The 19,460-nt window shown below is 36.6% G+C and overlaps 1 protein-coding gene across 1 annotated transcript in view; it reads left to right on the top strand.

Annotated features, from left to right (window-relative positions):
* Positions 1–19,460, top strand: part of LAMA2 (laminin subunit alpha 2) — a 254,837-nt gene that overhangs the window by 104,647 nt on the left and 130,730 nt on the right. Inside the window, exons 15-18 of the mRNA XM_066546117.1 lie at positions 1,605–1,716; positions 5,193–5,306; positions 13,218–13,345; positions 18,113–18,199. Of these exons, the coding sequence (XP_066402214.1) occupies positions 1,605–1,716; positions 5,193–5,306; positions 13,218–13,345; positions 18,113–18,199 (441 nt within the window). The remainder of the gene's footprint in view (positions 1–1,604; positions 1,717–5,192; positions 5,307–13,217; positions 13,346–18,112; positions 18,200–19,460) is intronic.

Here is a 19,460-nt window from a genome sequence, read left to right as displayed (position 1 = left end):
GAGGGAGCTAGCTGTAGTTCAAATGAGAAATTAAATTTGACCTTTCATTAAAAAAATTTTTCTTCATTAAAAGGTTTTCTTCTTTAAAATTTTTAATTTTTTTACTGGTAAAATAGTCACTATTTGATATCTGATATCCTTGAGATTGGTTATCTTATAATAAAGAAAATTCAAATGAATGATTGCAAAATAAATGTACAGCAATAAATGTACAGCAATGGAGCAAAGGGGATATACTGAAAAGTCAGAGTGAATTTACTGAAGATCTGGATAGGAAGAAGCATCCTTCTCTTAAAACAGTATCAAGAACCTTTTACAGAGATTCTAGTGTCACCAAATCAGCTTGAAGTTTCTAACTGCATTATGCACAATGATTGTCCCTCCAAGGTCCAGTCATATTCATAGTGGTGGTAGAAATTCTGTTTTTCTGAAGCTTCTATCTTAATTTAAGAAATCTTCCCTTTTCTCCCCCCATTATCTTGTTTAACTTACTTGGAGTAATCATAACTTACTTGGAGTAGTCATAAAATCGAGTGGGAAAATATTCTGTCTTAAGCTTTCCTCCAACCGCTGTAGCAACAACAAAATATTTTTCTTGGATGTTTTCTTGTCCAAGGTCATCCAAATAATTTTCAGGATTTTTTGCAGCCAAAAGATAAATTCCCTATTATGAAGGGGGAAAAAACCTTTTTGATAAAATGTATGTCATGAATGAAAGGTATTTTCTGCTGAAGACAACTTCAAAACAAGCTCTTGAAGTAGCTTTAGTTATCGAACATTCTGTTAAGATTACTGGGTGAAAATAGAAGTAATTTAGCCTCTGTAATACGTTAATGTTCCTTCGAATTCTCATAAGAATTAAACTCCCAAATCTCAGTTTTTCTCCACAGAAAGATACTCTTGAGGTAAATTACATCTGTTTCTGATAATAGCTGTAAGACTATCAAAAGCCTTCTGTTATTTCTCTTATCATACTTGCATGCTCTTGAAACAAAAATCATGGTCAGTGTTCACCTAAACAACAGCTGTTTGGTACTTTTTTTCTCTGGCACTGGGGAGACCAGGGTATATGGCAGAAGATTTCTTTTTTGTTTCATGAACATACATTTTTCTTTCATATGCATAATACTTAGATCCTCAATCTTTCTGGACAGGGCTGACATCTTTTCCAGAGGTCAAATCTCCGGAGTAAAAATACCCTATATTCAAAACTTAGTAATGTAATATTTTAGAAAGCTGGACTAGTGGTTCATAAATTTTGAAGACCTTGCTTAGTGTCAGATTTGCTCTATATGCAGCTGCAATGCAAGCTGGCACATGTGGCTTGCAGGCCAGGAATAGCCTGGTACAGTGCTGTAAGACACTTTTAATCTATTTTTATCAGTGGGTATCTGACCACAATCTCGCGCACATGATGAACAAAAATAGTAACAAGCCTACAGACATATAGTTTAGGAAGAAATAGATGAATATGAAAACCTCCTAATTCTTAGGCAGGAAAACAGAAACAAGCCACTGCATGTCCCTATAAAGTGTTCGTTGCATTCAGCTGCACATATCCATCTAATTTCCTGTTTTGCCCATTTAACTTCTGTTACATCCAGACTAAGAAGCGTTATTATGGAATCTGCTGACCACACTTCAAGGGGGAGAAAGGTAGCATCTGGAGTGGAGTTGTGTGAATGTCCTCCAGGCTATGATGGTACCTCCTGTGAGGTGAGTATCATGATGCAGTTTAGTTCAATGTTGCTAACACTGTGCTAGGTGGAAGCAGACAGTGGACCTGTGTTGGTAGAAAATAATAGGACACCTGTCCCTTCTTGTTAGGAATTTGCCATGGCTTGACTAGTTACCTTTATTTCCAGGTGATGGTTCATTATATCTGATAATATTTAAAATCTGAAATTTTACACATGTGATGATTTCTAACGTATGAAAAGACATTTTGGTTCATTAAAAGGAAGCGGAAACAATATTTGTACTCCTTAGCCATTTGATAATACAAATGGATGAACATAACTAGAAGGAAAATGGCAGTTATCTGACCTGTGCACAGCAAAGACTGATCAATTTATTTGAGTTAATGGGGTTGAATTTCTTCTTTTGTTTTCCCAGGGCTTTGCCATTTGCCTTGGAGTTTTTGAGAATTGCATTTGTTCTGAGGATTGTGTCACATTGTTTTGCTCCTGTAACAGTTAATAATGTAACCAATAATAATGCTCAGAAAAATGCCCACTTTGCTAACTAAGCCATTACTTCACACAGAATGTGTTCATACAAGTATACGTATGATTAACTACCTCGCGTGGGCATCGCTTGGGGTGAATAGAAGCCAAAAAACATTCTTCAAAAGCTTTGCCTCTAAGGAAATAGTTTCAAACACCAAGATGCTCTGCTTCACAAAACTACAAGCAGTATGCCATTTACACAGGCACTCTAGGCATTTGCTTGTCAACTCTCTTTTTCTTTAAAAAATTTCATGCTTATATGTGATATTTAGGGTTTAGAGTCTAGTCTCATGCCAAGTGTGGTTGTTTGTTGCTGGGGCTAGATGAACTAACATGGAAAGAAGGCCTGAAGGAATTAATGGATATTCCTATCACTCCCAAAATGGTACAGATGGAAAAATAAGCGGACAAGAATATTTTTTACCTCAGCTGAGAAATAATTTTAAAGCCTGGCCATTGTCTGTCTGTTCAATTATTTTAAGAAAAATGCTAGATGCAGTACCACTGTGTTTCACACTCTTTTCACTTGTCCATTTATTCTCCCAGTGTAGATTTAAGCCTGATTTCCAAGAGAGTAAATGGAAAAGCCCTGATTGCCGATATTTCAGTATCTACTTTTGTTGTAGAAGCTGAAGGGCTTGGGTAGAATTCCTGTCCTGGTGTTGCTGAAATTGCCTGTCCAACATTATGTCCTTCAGTGCTAAACCTTTTCTTCAATCGTAAACAGTCCCTGAAATCTGATACATACTTAAGATCATACTCCACAAGAGAAAGCGCATAAATATAGCTGCAAATTTAAAGTTTCTGTACATGCTAGTGGGCATGGAAAAAAAAAAGAAAAAAAGTGAAGTTTAAGATTTCCAGGCAGACAATAGTTAAGAAAGTATGGAAAGAGAAGTTGAAAATCCCTTTTTTTTTTCCCCAGTTACCATTTTTGTTTCTTCTTCTGTGTACTTTCAGCCTTGTTCATTTTACTTCTGCCAGTTTCAGCTAAGCAGAGCATCATATTTTATTGATTTTGTGCAGTTTTTCAGTTCCATTTTCTCTTCATTCTTTGGTTTAATGTATGTATTTGTCTCCTGCATAATGATGATATGGTACCTGGCATAGATGCTGCTGCACTAAAAACAACTATTATTTTCTTATTTTCATGCTATGAATGTTTTGACATGATCGGTCTTCCAAAGACAACCAACCCAATTTAAGTTATGCTGTCTCTTTTTAAGATTTTCCATTATATAAATTCAGAATTTATTTTTTATGAGACTCTGGCCAAATAAATTTCTGTACCTTTTTCTGTGTGTAGAAACACCATAAGGACAGGTAAAGCAGATAAAATTTTAAACTTCTAATACCAATTGGACCCCTTTGTGATAGTTACTTTGCTCCACTGATGAATTTTCTTGCTTTTGTCAACATCTTCACATCTAATTGCTCTTCTCCCTCAGATTTGTTCCCATTCTCTGTACTCTTTCACTTCTAATGCAGAAGGAGTTGTGCTTAACCTGCTTCACTATGATGGTCAAGAGCTTTCCCAGCTGTTGACAGTTACATAATTTCTTTTCTTAAGACCTCAATCTGTAATCTTTTAGTACTGTTCTGAGCCCTGCTATTGAAATTTCATGTCTAAGCTCTTAAAATTAGTGAGTTTTGGAGCCTTGTCTTGAGCAATAGCATTTGTATCTGTGCACAACATATTATTTTCAGTCACCAAAAGAGGGAAAATATTTGTAGATTTATGTAGAAACCACTTGCATCTCATGCCACAGAAAGTAAAATACAGCCATTTCTTTTAACCTGTTTTTAGGTTTTGGATTTTATAACTTTAGATTTTTATTTTTTTGTATTTACAAATTTTTTTAGGTTTTTTAGGATTGTGTAACCAAGAATGCAAAGAATGAAAAATAAGGGTAATATCTCAGGTTTTGAAATTTTTTTAAAGAATAATTTCAATTAATCTTTAGATTACTTTCAATTTTTCAAGAGTAAGACAAAAATGGACATCTTTATTTTTATAAAAAAGAGTCTGTTATCTTTTTGGAGAGTGTATATGAAGGTGAAAGGATTTTCTTTATTAAATGATACTCTGGTATTCCATCAGTGCTAAACTTTCTCTTTGTATTATCCAGATGCTTTTGAAGGTCATAAATCTGTCATGCACTTTTTTTTATCTTATGCAAAATTGCTGGATCACATGAGCAGTCCTACTGTAGAAGGATAGTTTGCTATAAAGCCATTTAAAAAAAACAACTATAAAGTAATTTGTGAGATATATAGTAAGGAAGACTGCTGCTTGACATCTTATTATGAGCAAATGGAGTAGCTGTATTTTCGTTGATGAATCACAGTTATATGGTGTCACCTTTCCTACAAAATTACTGGCCATACATTTAATATTGATTTGAATTTTACATTAAAAAAAAAATCAGAGCATTTTCTTAAAGGGAAATCCCTATCCTTTAAGGAGCACAATTTGTAAATAAAAGGATAGCCTAGTTTTCAGCCTGTGCTTTATTTCAGTGTAGCATTTTGCTGGAGTCCTAACAAGACTAAATGGTATTTTAATTGCTCTTTGCGCCTGAACTTCTCAGAGAACATTTTTGTTGTTTTGAGGTTTTTTCCTCCTTCTCTCTCCTTCAGTATTTCACCTTCTGGCTGTTTTTCAGTCTGCTTCTTGCTTTCATGCTGTCATATTTCAGTTCTTCATTTCTCTGCTTTATTTTACCATTTCAGAAGAATGATCAAGTTAAAGCTTCCTCTAATCTCACACCTGCTGCTAAGGCTAAGGTCAGTGCAAAGCGACAGCACCAGAAAGAAGAATTTTCTAGAGAAATGTTGGTATTTTTGTTCATTTGGCAAGTATGTTTGTTGTGTGTGCAAGCATCAAATCCAACAAAATTGTAAAAATCCGTTCCTTCCTCTGTTCAAACAGGAGTTTAACTTTTTTTCTAACTTTCCTTGCAGTCCTGCTGGCCTCGACACAGGCGTGTGAATGGCACAATCTTTGGTGGAGTCTGTGCACCATGTACGTGCTTTGGTCACGCAGATGTGTGTGATGACATCACAGGAGCATGTGTGGTAAGTGTCCCTTCAGGAAACAGTGGACATGGCTAACATCAACCCAATACACCTGTGCAACTGAATTAGTGACCTCTGAGACCTGGAATAATCAAGAGGAAAAAAGCCAGTGAGTAACAGAAGAGATCTTTATGTTGAGGTTAAGAATCCCTTCACACCAAGATAGGGTGTCTTGGATAGTCAAGAAAAGAAAATATTTTATGTATCACATAGGATCTATGTTTTGAAGTACAATAGTTTTAAGGTACAGCATGCAGAAAGCAGCAAATGTATGAATGCTTTTTTGTGCAAGATTTATCTTCCCCTACCATTTGTCTCCAGCAGGATATTCAGTTTATAGTATGTAGCAGGTAACTTCGTACATTCTGTTCTAGTTTGATGAGAAGATACTGTTAATGCCTTCCTTCTTCTAAATTTATAGTAAACCTTGAAGGAATGCTTTATGAATTGTACTTCAGAAAAATAATAAAACCATGATCTCAGTTAAGTCAGATTTTTTTTTTCTTGTAGATTGCGGACATTTTACCTACTAATTCAGCAATTAAATCTGTGATATTATCCATAGTAAGCCTACCAGCACACCACTGTTTCCTGCCTGTTCAGTAGCCTTTTGGAATGGGTGAATTATGCTGAATATACTTTTCTGATTGACTCAAGGGCATTTTTAGTTTTATATTGTCTGACATGGCATAAAGCTTGAAACAACATGTCTAATTTCATTTGTCTTGCAGAAGCACAATTTAAGCCAGTGCCAGTTTAGTGGGATATACTCGCATTTCCCTGCAGAATTTCAAGCAGACTCTGTAATGTGCATGTTTCTAAATGTTCCCTCTTATTTCCTTAAGAAAAACCTGCTGGGAAAATGCCAAAATGAAAATTCAAGCTTTTTCCAATATAATTTGGCACTTAGAATTATTACTGTTCTTCCTGTTTTGCTCATAGAAGATGTTTAATTGCATTGCAATGCAAAACAAGATATCCTTAATGTGTGGATCAGTGGATTTTTCAAATTGCTTTTTCATGAATAGAAGCTTAAAATTATTCTCAATTTAATTATACTGTAAGCCTCAGAGAAGTACCTAGAATGAAAAACATGTTTGACGTGACAGTCATGTTTTGAATCTTTCACTTAATACTCAGTGAAAATGTTTATCACTAGGGTAATGTGGATTTGTGTTTCCTGACAAATTTTTTTTTGCTTTAATGACCGGATTCTCCAGCTACAATGTTTATAATATTTGTGTGGGATAAAATCAGTTAACAGGAGAGAAAAGGAAGGAGGAATCTTGTTCAAGGCACGTTGACTATTTTGCTTAGGGGTCCATAGCCAGATGTAAGTTCTGAGGTTGTTGGCTTCTGTGTCTTCAGGTTTTAGCCCCTGCACAGCTTCCCCCTTTATTTTTGTCTGTAGCACCAGCCTAGATAAAAGAGAAGGCCACATAGGCTGCATATTGCTTTTTGGTTGGTGTGAGCTGTTGACTCAGGCAGCAGAGCTCCCCCTTCTGATGTTCCAAGGGTGCTGGTGTAAGAGAGCACAGCGCTGACAAGGAAGTGGAAAATAACCAGCTGAAGATGCACTTTCATCTACACACGTTATCAAACACTCCGCATTTTTTGTTCTGTAGCTTATACTCGATCAAGCTATAGAGAAGAGGTGCACAGGGAGCTTAAAATCAGTTCTGGATTTTCTTACAACTTTGAAAGCTCTGTAAGTCAGATCGGTTAGTATCCATGCAGGCTATTAAATGCTGCTATTCAATTTGGATCATAAGCCTTTTGAAGTGAAAGAGAGAGAAGTCTGAGTGCTGAAAAAGAGAAATGTTTCACATCAAAGGCATTCTTTCTATTGAGGTTTACACAGCCTTTTGGCCTCCTTATTATTATTCATGGTGTTTTCTCAGTAATACAACAGACAATTTAGGCATCTAATTTACTGATATGATACTTCTTTTAGCTCTTCCTTAGCTTTGAAATGTAGTTGAAAAGAAGCTGAAATGTGTTTTTGACTCATGATAAAAGCTCAAATCATCTGCTTCGACAAAGGCCTATATAAAAAGCTCATTTTAACGTATATCTTGCAGTAACCTGCAAAGCCCTCTGATCCCAGAGCAGCCACAGAGAGCTTCACAATACGTCCTTCTCCTTACAATTGTGATATACATAACTGCTTTGGTACATAGGGCAATTTGGAACATTCAGAAATATGCTTTTGCACTATTATACACACACACATTTACAGTAGCTTTAGTAGGTTTATTAAACCTAAACCTTGTGAAGAGCAAGCACATTTCAAGGTGTTTCATTCATTGCAGGATACTATGTTCCTGTTAGTAAGCCCAGAGAAAGTAAATCTTTCTCCCCAAAAATATGGTCAAATTGCCCTAAGTGGGCAGTCCCCAGTGGCATCCTTTTCATATTGTATTCCTCAGTATATAAACAACATGTACCATGCAGAGTGAGCTGGTGTCAGTGCTAGTGGATGTGTGCTTTAGACAGCGTTTGTCACCAGAGCAACAAAATGTCTTTACCCATCTTCATATCCACCGTAAAAAATGATATGTCCTAGCTAAATGCAGTACAGGCTCTCACTCAAGTGAAGATAGGTAAAGCCTCTGCAACATCCTGATTACATTTGTATTGTTACACCAGGAAAGAGAATTGTCTGTTCATCTTGACATTACAGTAGTTTGAAAATGCTAGAAGAGCTTATTCATGCTTCCAAAGGCAGAATACCATTGTCTGGTCTAGACAGCTCAGGAATATACTAAAATAGGCACCCAGACTTACTTTCTTTAGCTGGCTTTAACAGCTTCCCTGGTTGTCTCTGTGACAGGTATCCTGAGGAAGGGCAGCAGCATGCCAAATGTGCTATCTTGGACTCTGTCATAATCCCTGTATGCAGTTTTATTTCCATCACTAGCATTCTATTCTAAATGTTTCTTTCCATGTTCATATACACTCAGCCACATATGCTGGAGTGGTTTTCAGTGTGAATTTAGTGTTCCCTGATATTGGGCATAAAGTTCATTTGGTTTCTTCAAAAAAGGGAGAGCTGGCTCTGTAGGAAATGGTGGAAAACACTCTCCAGGACACCAGCAAGGAAATTTGTAGGGAGCAAGGTCTGAGTCATACATATCTTTTGCACAAAAATAAATCCCACAGTTTTAATTACACAGAGGTTGTCTAACTGAAGTTTAAAGATGTTCAGAGGGAAAAGAGGTACAGAAAATTAATGCATTCAAAATAGTGTGAGATAAAATTGAAATCATTGTATTGAAATGATGTTGGAATTGAAAGCATAAGTATTTGGACATAAAATTGTTCGTGGCCACAAAGTCTATGGATTTGTGAAAAAAAACCCCATGGATTTTAACAAACCACTAGATCAATGTGTTGTAACAGCCTCTATTTCAATGGGAATAAAAATAAAGCAGATATAATGTACTGAACAGGTTAGAGAAGTTGATCACAATCTATTTTGTACCCAGTCTCATGACATGAAAAAAACCCGTCCAGTTTTCCTATGAACATGAAATTAATACATGAGAGGCTTAAGCATGCTTTAAAGAAATATTCTCAGTATAATTAGACTCAAACCAGATGATGTTCAAAACCATTGCTGTACATTTGGCAAGTTTCAAACTGAGATTCAGCCAACTGATATCAAGAAACACAAGTCTTTCATGAGGGTTGATAATATTTTTAGAAGGACTTGTCTACTTCAGTACTCACAGTACTGATCTGTAAATGTGGCAGATTAGCAACAAGTTTAATGCATCACTGAAGAGAACAGGCAGATCAGGTCACATCTAGGTACTACATAATCCTTGTTCTTTGTCCTGTAAGGTCCAAACCGGCTCAGGGAGAAAAGTATAGGATACACAAGATCATTATCTCTCAGATAAACTAACATATACAGTATGGTATGCTCAGATTTTGGTCCTATATATTTGGGGTTCTCTTTTTTTGTTTGTCTTTAGATTTAGCTAATTTATCAATTCATTGCTTTTGAACATGCTGGGGACCATCAGTACTAGTCACTTTTTAAGCACCCTGAGGGCACAGGAATTCCAAAATGTCAGAAGTCAAACAGGCAGAAGGCCAGCTTGGCTGAGCAGGGGTCTTCTTTTGGAGATAAGGCAAAAAAGGAAGGTGCACCTGGTGGAAGCAAGGTCAGGTGATGTGGGAGGAATACAGAAATGCTGCTTGCCTATTTAGGGGAAAATATGGTGGGGTCAAAGCTCAACTAGAGTTGAAGATGGACAGAAATATGGGGGGCAATAATAAGAGTATTTAAAATAAGTTAATAGCAAGAGGCAGTGCAGAAATAACATCGGCCCACTACAGGGTCAAGATGGTCCCCTCACAAACAGGGATATAGGCAAGGCAGAGATGTTTCATTCTTTCTTTGCCTTTGTCTCCAGCATTGATGATGGGCTAAAGGGGTCCCAGTGCCTTGAGCTGAAGGACCACAGCTGTAAGCATGATAAACTCTCAGTGTACCATGAACTAGTGCGGCATCTACTGGATCCATATAAGTCTATGGGCTCTGATGGGATTCATCCAAGAATACTCCGAGAGCTGGCTGATGTCATCCTGAGGCCTCGCTCAATCATTTTTGAACAGCCTTGGAAATATGGAAAGACCCTAGCTAAGAGGAAGCTGGCTAACATTTGAATTTTTAAAAAGGTTGAGAAGGATGGCATGGAAGCTGTAGGCCTGTCAATCTCATTTCAGTGTATGGTAAAATTACGGAGAAAATTTTTCTGGAAGGTATTGAAAAACACCTGGAGGATGGTGCAGTCATCAATCACAGCCAGAATGGCTTAATGAAGGGAGAATCTGGCTTATTAAATTTAATTTTCTTTTATGACAAGGTAACCCACTTAGGTGATCAAGGGCAGCCAGTTGAAATCTTTCTGGACTTCAGTAAAGCTTTTCATACTGTCTCTCACAGGATCCTTCTGGAAAAAATGTCCAGCACACAGCTGGATAAACACATCATGCAATGGGTGAGCAGCTGGCTCATATGTTGGACACAGAGGGCTGTAGTGAATGGGGTGACATCAGATGGGCAAGGGAGGGGATTGTCCCACTCTGCTCTGCACTGAGGCAGCTGCACCTTGAATATTGTGTGCAGTTTGGGGTGCCATGACATAAAAAAGACATTAAGCTGTTAAAGAGTGTCCAAAGGAGAGCTATGAGGTGAAGGGCCTGGAGGTGAAGCCGTATGATGAGTGGCTGAAGTCATTTGATCTGTTCAGCCCGGAGGAGACTGAGGAGACCTCACTGCAGTCTACAACTTCCTCATCAGGGGAAGAGGAGGGGCAGGCACTGATCTCTTCTCTGTGGTGACCAGTGGCAGGACTTGAATGAACGGCTTGGGGTTGTGTCAGCAAAGGTTTAGATTGATATTAGAAAAAGGTTCTTCACAGCAGAGGGTGGTTGGGCACTGGAACAGGCTCACCAGGAAAGTGGTCACAGCACCAAGCCTGACAGAGCTCAAGAGGTGTTTGGACAATGCTCTGAGGCACATGGTGTGACTCCTGGCGAGTTCTGCACAGGGACAGGAGTTAGACTCGATGATCCTACCAGCTGTGGATATTCTATCATTCTGCAATTGTAAGGAATTAGACACAGGGCTCTGAATTCAGTAGGATTAGGCACAGTACATGGAAATGACTGATGTTGAAGGGCCAGAAAATACTTCATCAAAGTGAAGGTGGTCATGTCTTTGTAACAAGAAATGTTTTCCTACAAAATGGAAAGTTTCAGGTGTTTTACTTAAAAAAAAGCAGAACCTGCAAGTACCACTCAGCAAGAGATGTGAAGCTTTAAAGTAGTGTGTTAGCTTCTCTCACTTTAATAACATCCTTGACATATAAACTGTTCATATTCTTCAAAAATGTTAAGATATGTCTGAGGATATTTAAAGCTAAACTTATCACAAAAGAAGAATCCATTATTTTTCAGAAAAAGTACAAATAATTTGACATGATGTCTTTAAAAAGTTGAATTGCAGAGGATTTTTCTTTTGAAACACTTAAATTATTTTTGTCACATCTTCTTTAAAAAGCATATTGTTCCTGGCTACTTTTTTGGTATGGCTGGTAGATTCTTTTTGAATGTCAATGCTTGAAATACCAATCAAATGGATTAGTTAACTTATGGAAGTTGATTTTAACCTGGCTGGCTGTTCTAAAGCCGTAATTTTAATTGATTAAGTGTTTCAATAATTTGGTATTCATTCACAATCTCCGAATTATGTTAAAATACAGTATTGTGATTGAGGCTTTCATTTCAAATATATGCTGATTGTATGCACTAGCAATAAGAAAGCAACCTTTAAAACAACAAACAGTATTTCTGAAGGCTTTTGACATCAATGCCTGTATGACTGAAAAGGATATTGTGCTTTTTCAGCTGCCCAGGTACAGAGTACAGTGCAAAAAAGCTTTGTAGAAATCATTGCAATCCTGGAAAGCTGTGAGGAAGGAATCAGGGTTCCTTAGAATATTGTCTGTTTCCTTATTGAGGATAAATTATGTCTTCCAGACAGTAAGGCTGTTAAATAGCAATCAGTACCATATGCGTGACTTACTAAAATGATAAAGCAACCTAAAGTGTTCCTAAAAAACAATTTTAAATTAAATCTTAAATTTAAAAGTGCCCACACTTTAAAAAATAAAAACAAAAAAAACCCCAAAAACCAACCGAACAAAACCCCCCTCACAAATAAACAAAAATCCAAATGAAAACAAACCTTCAGAGTTCTTAAGCTAGCTGAAACATTCTAGATTTGACCTGGCCCATAGTCTAAAACACAGCAGAACATGCCCTATTAACAAAAATCTCTCTCATGGCTTTCATTTTGGCCTTTTGAAGTTGACATATGCTCTTTTAATCCTTTTTTCAGTCCATACCAAGCATATCAATATGGCATTTAATATCCCAAACCATTCCATCTGCTTTCTCTGTTCCTGCATTGTGAAAGGGTTACACTTGGGTATCTTGTGTGAAATAGCAGTGAAAGGAATACTGTAGTTTGCTAGTAATGTGGGGTGAAGAAAGGAAACAGATTAAGCTAGAAAAGTAATTTTTCTAAATCTATTATGGATTCTGTGAAATTACGTAGTTTCTAAATCCTTTATGGTGAGAGGGAAAAAGAATAGAAAGGGTAATTACTATTTAAAACTTGGTTCTTACAAGTCATCATGAGAAGCTTTTTCTCACAGGACTGATTTCCATTCTACTAAAAGATTGCTTAATTTGAGATCAGCCAAAAGCTATATACAAAAATGCAAATGTAGTACTGCCATTTTTATACTGCGTGTTTCATATGCTCAGCTTAATTTCTCTCCTATTATGCAGTCATATAGACGAACACAAAGTGTTGGATAGCACCCTATAGATGCTATACTTGTCCTTCCTTTTACTCATGAAATAGAGGCTGGATTCCATTCTAGCAAATAAAAATTAAGTAACTCAGGCTTTCCTAAGTTTACAAATACTGCTAGCCATATACCTTGAAAAATGAACTAATGCACCTACATGTCAAAAGTAATAATTCATTTTTATAAATTATATCATCTGGGCTGTATTTTTGGAATCAACATCTGAAAACAGTTTGTCACAAAATATGGCCTGTTGCAAGACTGCAATACTAAACCTGTCTTATGCTCCTTTAAAAGTTGGTTTTCTTTAAGCAAGCTAAAATAATAATATACTGTTCTGTGGTGTAAGTTTAAAAGTTTTATGTCAAATATTCTTTTTGTTTTACATGGAAAAAAGTTATCCACAAGAACATATGAAGCACTGATTGTGGCAGAAAAACATAAGGATAAATTTTGCAGACCTTTTTCCATATGCAAGTCATTTAATTGTCAATTTGTGCTTACATCTTCTTTTTAGGACTGCAAGCACAACACAGGTGGTTCATTTTGTGATAGATGCCTGCCTGGCTTCTATGGTGATGCAACTAAAGGGACAGCTGAAGATTGTCAGTTGTGTGCCTGCCCCCTAAATATACCTTCTAACAAGTAAGTAGTACATATTGCATATTGCACTTCTCCCCTTATTAAATTGCATTATTTCTTAATTTATATTTTTACAGGTATGCTTGAGATATTTTTTTCCTTTCAATCAAATAATATATTCTGCAATATGAACTTTTATTTTTACAATTGTACAGAGTGCCTAACTCAGCAGATGAAGACAAAAGCTAGATGAGACTAAGGCAGAAAGAACAACACAGAATTTGGATGATTGCTTTTCAAATTAATAACTAGCATTTGCTTTTCTGTCCTCCATAAGGGTAGTTGTTTCTAGTTTTAAAGCTGAATTGGCAGATTTGACATGAGTTTTTTCTTCTTTTACTTTTCCTTTTCTCTTAGTCTACATTATGTGATTTGTTTGGAATTTGAATTCATCCTTAGATGTTGTAAGTGAAAATATTTTGTCAGCATATCTCAGAAAAAATACTGTAAATTTGTTTTATTAAATAATAATACAAGTGAAAAGTTATTCAACATTCTGATCTAAGAACCAAAGTTCCCTTCATTACAGAAGCTTGTCTATGCTACTCCATCGCTTAACTTAATAGATAAACAAAGTGGCTTGAACACTTTTTATTGGTTTTGTCACAGACAGTACCTGGAAAATAATAGTACCAAAAGCATTTTACATGATGTACCTGAATAAAACTGTTCTGAATCTTGTCTGTGGCATTGCATCCTATTAAAATTGCACTGATCAGAGCAGGAATAGTCTAAGCACTTATGAGCGGAAATTCCAGGGGATTGTAGAATGGGAGCCTGCCTTCCTGTTAACACAGCTCCTGAGTTGGTTTTATTAGATACATATATATGGGTTTATTATATCTGCTGCTCAGGCACGGCTCCTCTGACATTCTCATTACTTGGTATTTCCTTGCCTCAGTAGTCAATTATCTTTCTCTTGTTTGAGAACACTGTGCTGACAAAGAAGGAAAAACACTATCACATTTCTGTCTTGCAGAGATGTGCAACAAACCAAGTCAAATAGATTGAATTTAGGTTATGATTGGCAAGATGCCTGGAGACCTCCATTACACAGTCATCATAGTTCTGGGTGCTTTACTTTCCTTTTGTGAAGTTAACAGTCCCCTTTCTAATATTTAGTTTTCATGAAAAATAAAATAGGTACAGAACAAACACACAGTATAACTGTTCTTTCAGCTGTGAAACTGTGTGTCTTGAAGTCTACAAAGTTTAGCTTTGTAGACTTTAGAGCTTTTAGAACTTGTTGAAAGGTTCAAACTCTCATGATGTTACAGTCTAGACCAATTATTAAATTTGTTTTTGAGGAAAAAAGAGGTTTTAAAGATTTAATGTGTTATCTGAATGCTATTAAAATACTTCTTTGCTTTCTTACTAAATTGCCAATGAGTTTCTTATGCTAGGGATAATATTTTCAAACAATTCAGATACCTTCATGTGAAAAATAAACTTTTGCCAAGTTCATGTCACTGTACAGATGTAGGATATGTCATGTTCTTTCTGAGTAACTGAACAAGTGACAAATTGTATGTTCAAATTATTATAAATAGCTGTGTATATATTTTAATTCCTGAGGTATTTAATTCCTAACATGATATGACAGGACATCTATAGGTTTCTAAGCTTTATACTAAGTTCCCACTGCATAGAGAATATTGTCCATGTAATGAGCCTGTGAGATATATTTCTATTAAGAAATAAGTTTTATATTTTGTAGCAGAGTCTCATTTATTTATGATGTTTGTCATAGTTCCCTTTACTGTTCTCACAGCACCTTTGCAATGCCACATAAAGTGGAGAACTGTTCTAACAGTTGTAGAAATGATTTGGTGATTTTGTTGTTCTGTCATTGACTTCAGTGGATTTAGCTACTGCTAATTCCCTTTCCTGTTTCCTAATGGCATGAGTTTCCATATGCAGTCACTGAAGCCAATCATGTGCCTTCTGAAGCACAGCAGTCATAAATGGCTTGCCATATGTCAGAAAAGAGCACTTGGCCAAAATTAGAAAACTAAAATTAAGTTGTCTAAGCTTGTTTTCTACATCCTGGGTTGTATTTTCTTTTTTTTGCATATATCTTCATATATGTGCCTCTGTGATGTAGATAAAATCAATACCCATGTTATAAATGGTTATGCAATGAACACAATTCCTTCATCTGATGTCTTCTTGTAAACATACCACTCTTAGAAACTGTTCTAACATTCTTGGTCCTGAAGCAGTTTCAAAGGAAATTATTTTTTCCCCATAATTTCTAAAAAATATAGATGTTTGGGATAATTACTGCTCTTCTCTTGATGTAGGCATAAATTTAATATATGTAGCAAAGACTTTGACAGGAATGCTTTATCACTGGAAATGGGAGATAGAAGATCTCTCACTCAGCCTGGGAAGGTTGGGAGTAAATTCATAGCACATGAACTGAGAATTCAGGTTGGTCCCAGAATTTTAATTTTTTCTTGGAAAATTAGATAAAATCACAAACATATTGTCAGGGGGTGTTCGCTGTAACACACTAGGAAGCTTTTAGGGTGCCCTGTCTCCCAACACACTTATCACATGCATACCCATACTGTATATTCATATTTGTCCTGTGTCCTGACTCATACTGGTATTGTTGCCATATGGGAAAACCATAAAGAGCAATGATAAATCAAGAGGGGGAATTACAGTTTTTTGAAGCTTGTTTTGACAAATCAATACTCAAAGTTCATTAGTGATTAGCACTATTGAGTAATGAGATTCTCAATAATCAGGAAGATAAACTCTTCTCAGCCTGCTATCATATATTTTGCTTTACAGCATGCTGATGGGAATTTCTCAATATATTAATCTTTATTGTTGAAATGTGGTCCAACTATTGAGTCACGGAAAGAATCAAGGAGGCAAGGTCTGAGCATAACCCTTAAAACATAGAAATTCTACTGTTCATCATTATTGCTTGGTAATAATAAGTACATTATCATTATTATTATTGTCATCATCCTTACAATTATTATCATTATTATATTTAAAATTTATGCAGTTAAATTCAGAGCTCTTTGAGGAACTTTGGGACAGTCAATTTTGTACAATGCTATAATGAGCTGTGATAGCATCTCTGCGAAGTTTTCCATGAGGCTCTTGGAAAGAGTGAGGTTGGGACTGACAAGCAGGAATTTATTTGAAGTAAGTCAGGTGCTGCTGATAATATTCAATGATAATGTGTCCTTTCATTGCTATTAAAGAAATGAATGAAAAATTATCATTTCTTCAACTGACTCTTCCTCCATTTGTGAATCTATTATTAAGTAAATGATATTGCAAAATAACACAAACATAATCCTTATTGGAAAGAGAAAAATCACAGTACCTGTCTTTATTTATTGGACCTGACCATCCCATGTTTTTCTTAATGGTCTCTTCTATTTGTGGGATAACACAGAATAAAGAATAACTGAGGACAGATCACAGGATGGATGACTCCTGAGAAGTGAGGTCCAGTCAGCAACAGTTAATCACATTAAATGATGCTAATTAAGCTTTTCTGTCCTCTCTGGGCCTATTACTTTCCAGAAACTGTCATGGTATATCCTTCTTTAATATATCCAAGGTCACATTATGTCTATTTGTTATTATTGTAGCATGTACTGTTACCTTGAATATACCTTCCTTCTGCTGTCTTTGTTGGAGCAATTCTATTGCTTCTCAAATTCTCTTTTCCTAGGTTATAAAAAGTAATTCAGTATCTTTTTTTCACATAGGCACTTTGTTTTCCCCCTTTGAAGAGTCATTCTGCTATGCACCTACACCCGGTCCTTTACTTCTTTTTTTTTTCCTTTTTCTATTTTTCTATTTAGTTGACCAGAATTGATTGCCATTATTTAGATGAGGCTTTATAAAGATGTTCATATATCTCTGTCTCTAATAATCATTACAGAATTACAGAAGAACAGATTACCTCTTCTTCTGTGTAGTATCTTTCAGTGTGTCAGGAGGTTTCTTCAGAAAAGTGGGTTAAGGGAGAAAGATTATGGAAAGCAAGATGCTGACAGTGAAGGAACACAGTTCAGAGTTAAACACAGGCATTGAGATGCAGAGCTTGCAAATGGCTACAGTATCCTTATTTATTAAAAAAAAAAAAAGAAGAGGAGGAAAAAAAAAGCCAAACCTGCCAAAAATAATTAGAGCATAACAAAGATGTAAAACTTTCTAGTCTGCAAGCTATTCTTAAACTTCAACATGCTTGTGTGGCCTGTTGCTTGAGGTCATTGGCACTCGATTAACTCAAATACACTCTCTGGGAAGCTGTACCAGATATTTCCCATGTTGCCCCTCCCCTTTCTTGTTCACTGGGTTCCTTGCACAGCTGACTATACACAAAGTTAACTGAGCTTTTAATCAGTTGTCCTTCAGAAAGATTTATATAGGGGCCACGTTATGGCACAGATTGTTTTGCCAGTCCCTCGGGGGCACAAACAAGCAGCTGTACATTCCTGCCTTTTTAATGGTATCCAGACCACTCACTGGCAGGCTCAAGTCCCGTAATAACAGGCCATTGGGATGCTGCCATCCGCTGCTCTATATTCAGTGTCGCAGAAATAGCAGAGTCATTCCAAATTCAATTTGCTGGAGTCGAACTTAAGCCCCATGTCCTAGAGCAGAATCCCTTTTACTGGGCACTGTTTTGCAAATTAACAATCTCTGAAGTGGGAAGAGAGCTATGCTGCTAACCATGTTTTCTTTATGTTTCTTCCTTGTACCTCTTCTTTCTCAATATCAACAACACAGCTTTAGCCCAACGTGTCATTTTGACCGACATCGTGGATTAATGTGTGATGAGTGCCCAGCTGGCTATGTGGGACCACGCTGTGAAAGGTAAGCAGGCACCATGCTTTTAGTCATATGAAACAAAAACATTGATCACATGGAACTATTCTACCTTTTCTTACCTCCCCTTCTCATCCCTATTCCTGTTCTGAAACTCACTGAAAAAATTCCTGTGCATTTTCCTCTGATACTGCATCCATGAATTTGTGTTTTTCTTATGCTTGTTTCGTTGTTTTATGGTGAAACGTAAGGTTTCCAAGAAGCATTTCTTGATAACTAAGAGTCTTTGTTAAAATAGTTGCTTCTAGCTTTTCTCTCACTCTTCTGAGATTTTTATAAATGTTTTGTCTCTTTTGTCATTTGAATGTTTAGAACATGGTGATTCAAATATGCAGTAAATTACTGGTGCTTCACTTACAGAAGTTAATATGCAGTGAAAATACAGCTCTTCTAATAAGTTACTTGTAGATTTTAATTGTTTTTTAAAAGAATATTTTACAGTTTTGTTGCTTCTCATTTTCTGTTGTGTTCTTTATTTAGCAAGTAGAACAAAATAGGCTTTAATGACAAAAAAAGACAATTTTTCTTGGTCAAATACATAGAGAAGTTCAATATGTAGTTCCTACACTTATTGCTAGCTTTACAAAGGCATTATGCTGAAAGGATCATGTGGAGAATTTAAATGAAACAAAGAGCTGGTGTGAGATCTAGTGCTAAGCTCCCAGGAACCCCCTTCCACAGGAGGTGAGACCACATAGGCAAGGGATATCACCACAGTGTCTGCATGCCTTTGGTCCCTTGGGATTTCACATGGATGGAACAGATTTCAAGAGCAGTTAGTGTGCCAGGGACCTCTGCTAGCTGTTTGGAGGTCATGATGAATCAGTGTTGGCTTTGTCTGCATGATCCCAGTCCCCTGTGACCCTGCCAATGACACCTTTTCAGGAGGGGCTTGGGGAGCCAGAGAACTGTGTAACACCTAGCTAGACACTTAAGGGGCATGGATACATGGCCCTTGTGTTTCTTAGTAGGCTCTTGCCATTTGGCACTTGCATGAGCTGCTTTAAGAATTTTTCAAGGCAAACCCTAAAAAAAGGTAAGGCTTCTGAATGAAGCCTTAAAATATTCAGGCTGGGATGAGAAAAAGTGGGAATAAACCAAGAGTAAGAGACAACCAGAAAAGCAGAAACCTGACCATACGCTGTGAATCTCGCTATAGTCCCCTCTTTCCAATTTACAACTACTTCCTTTTAAATCCCCTGTTGTGCTATATCTGTCCTGAAGTGAGAGTGCAGGCTGTCACCTGTTT

This window comes from Molothrus aeneus, chromosome 3 (assembly GCF_037042795.1).
Source record: "Molothrus aeneus isolate 106 chromosome 3, BPBGC_Maene_1.0, whole genome shotgun sequence".
In the NCBI taxonomy this organism is placed as follows: Eukaryota; Metazoa; Chordata; class Aves; order Passeriformes; family Icteridae; genus Molothrus; species Molothrus aeneus.
This window is presented reverse-complemented; position numbering and strand designations above follow the sequence as displayed.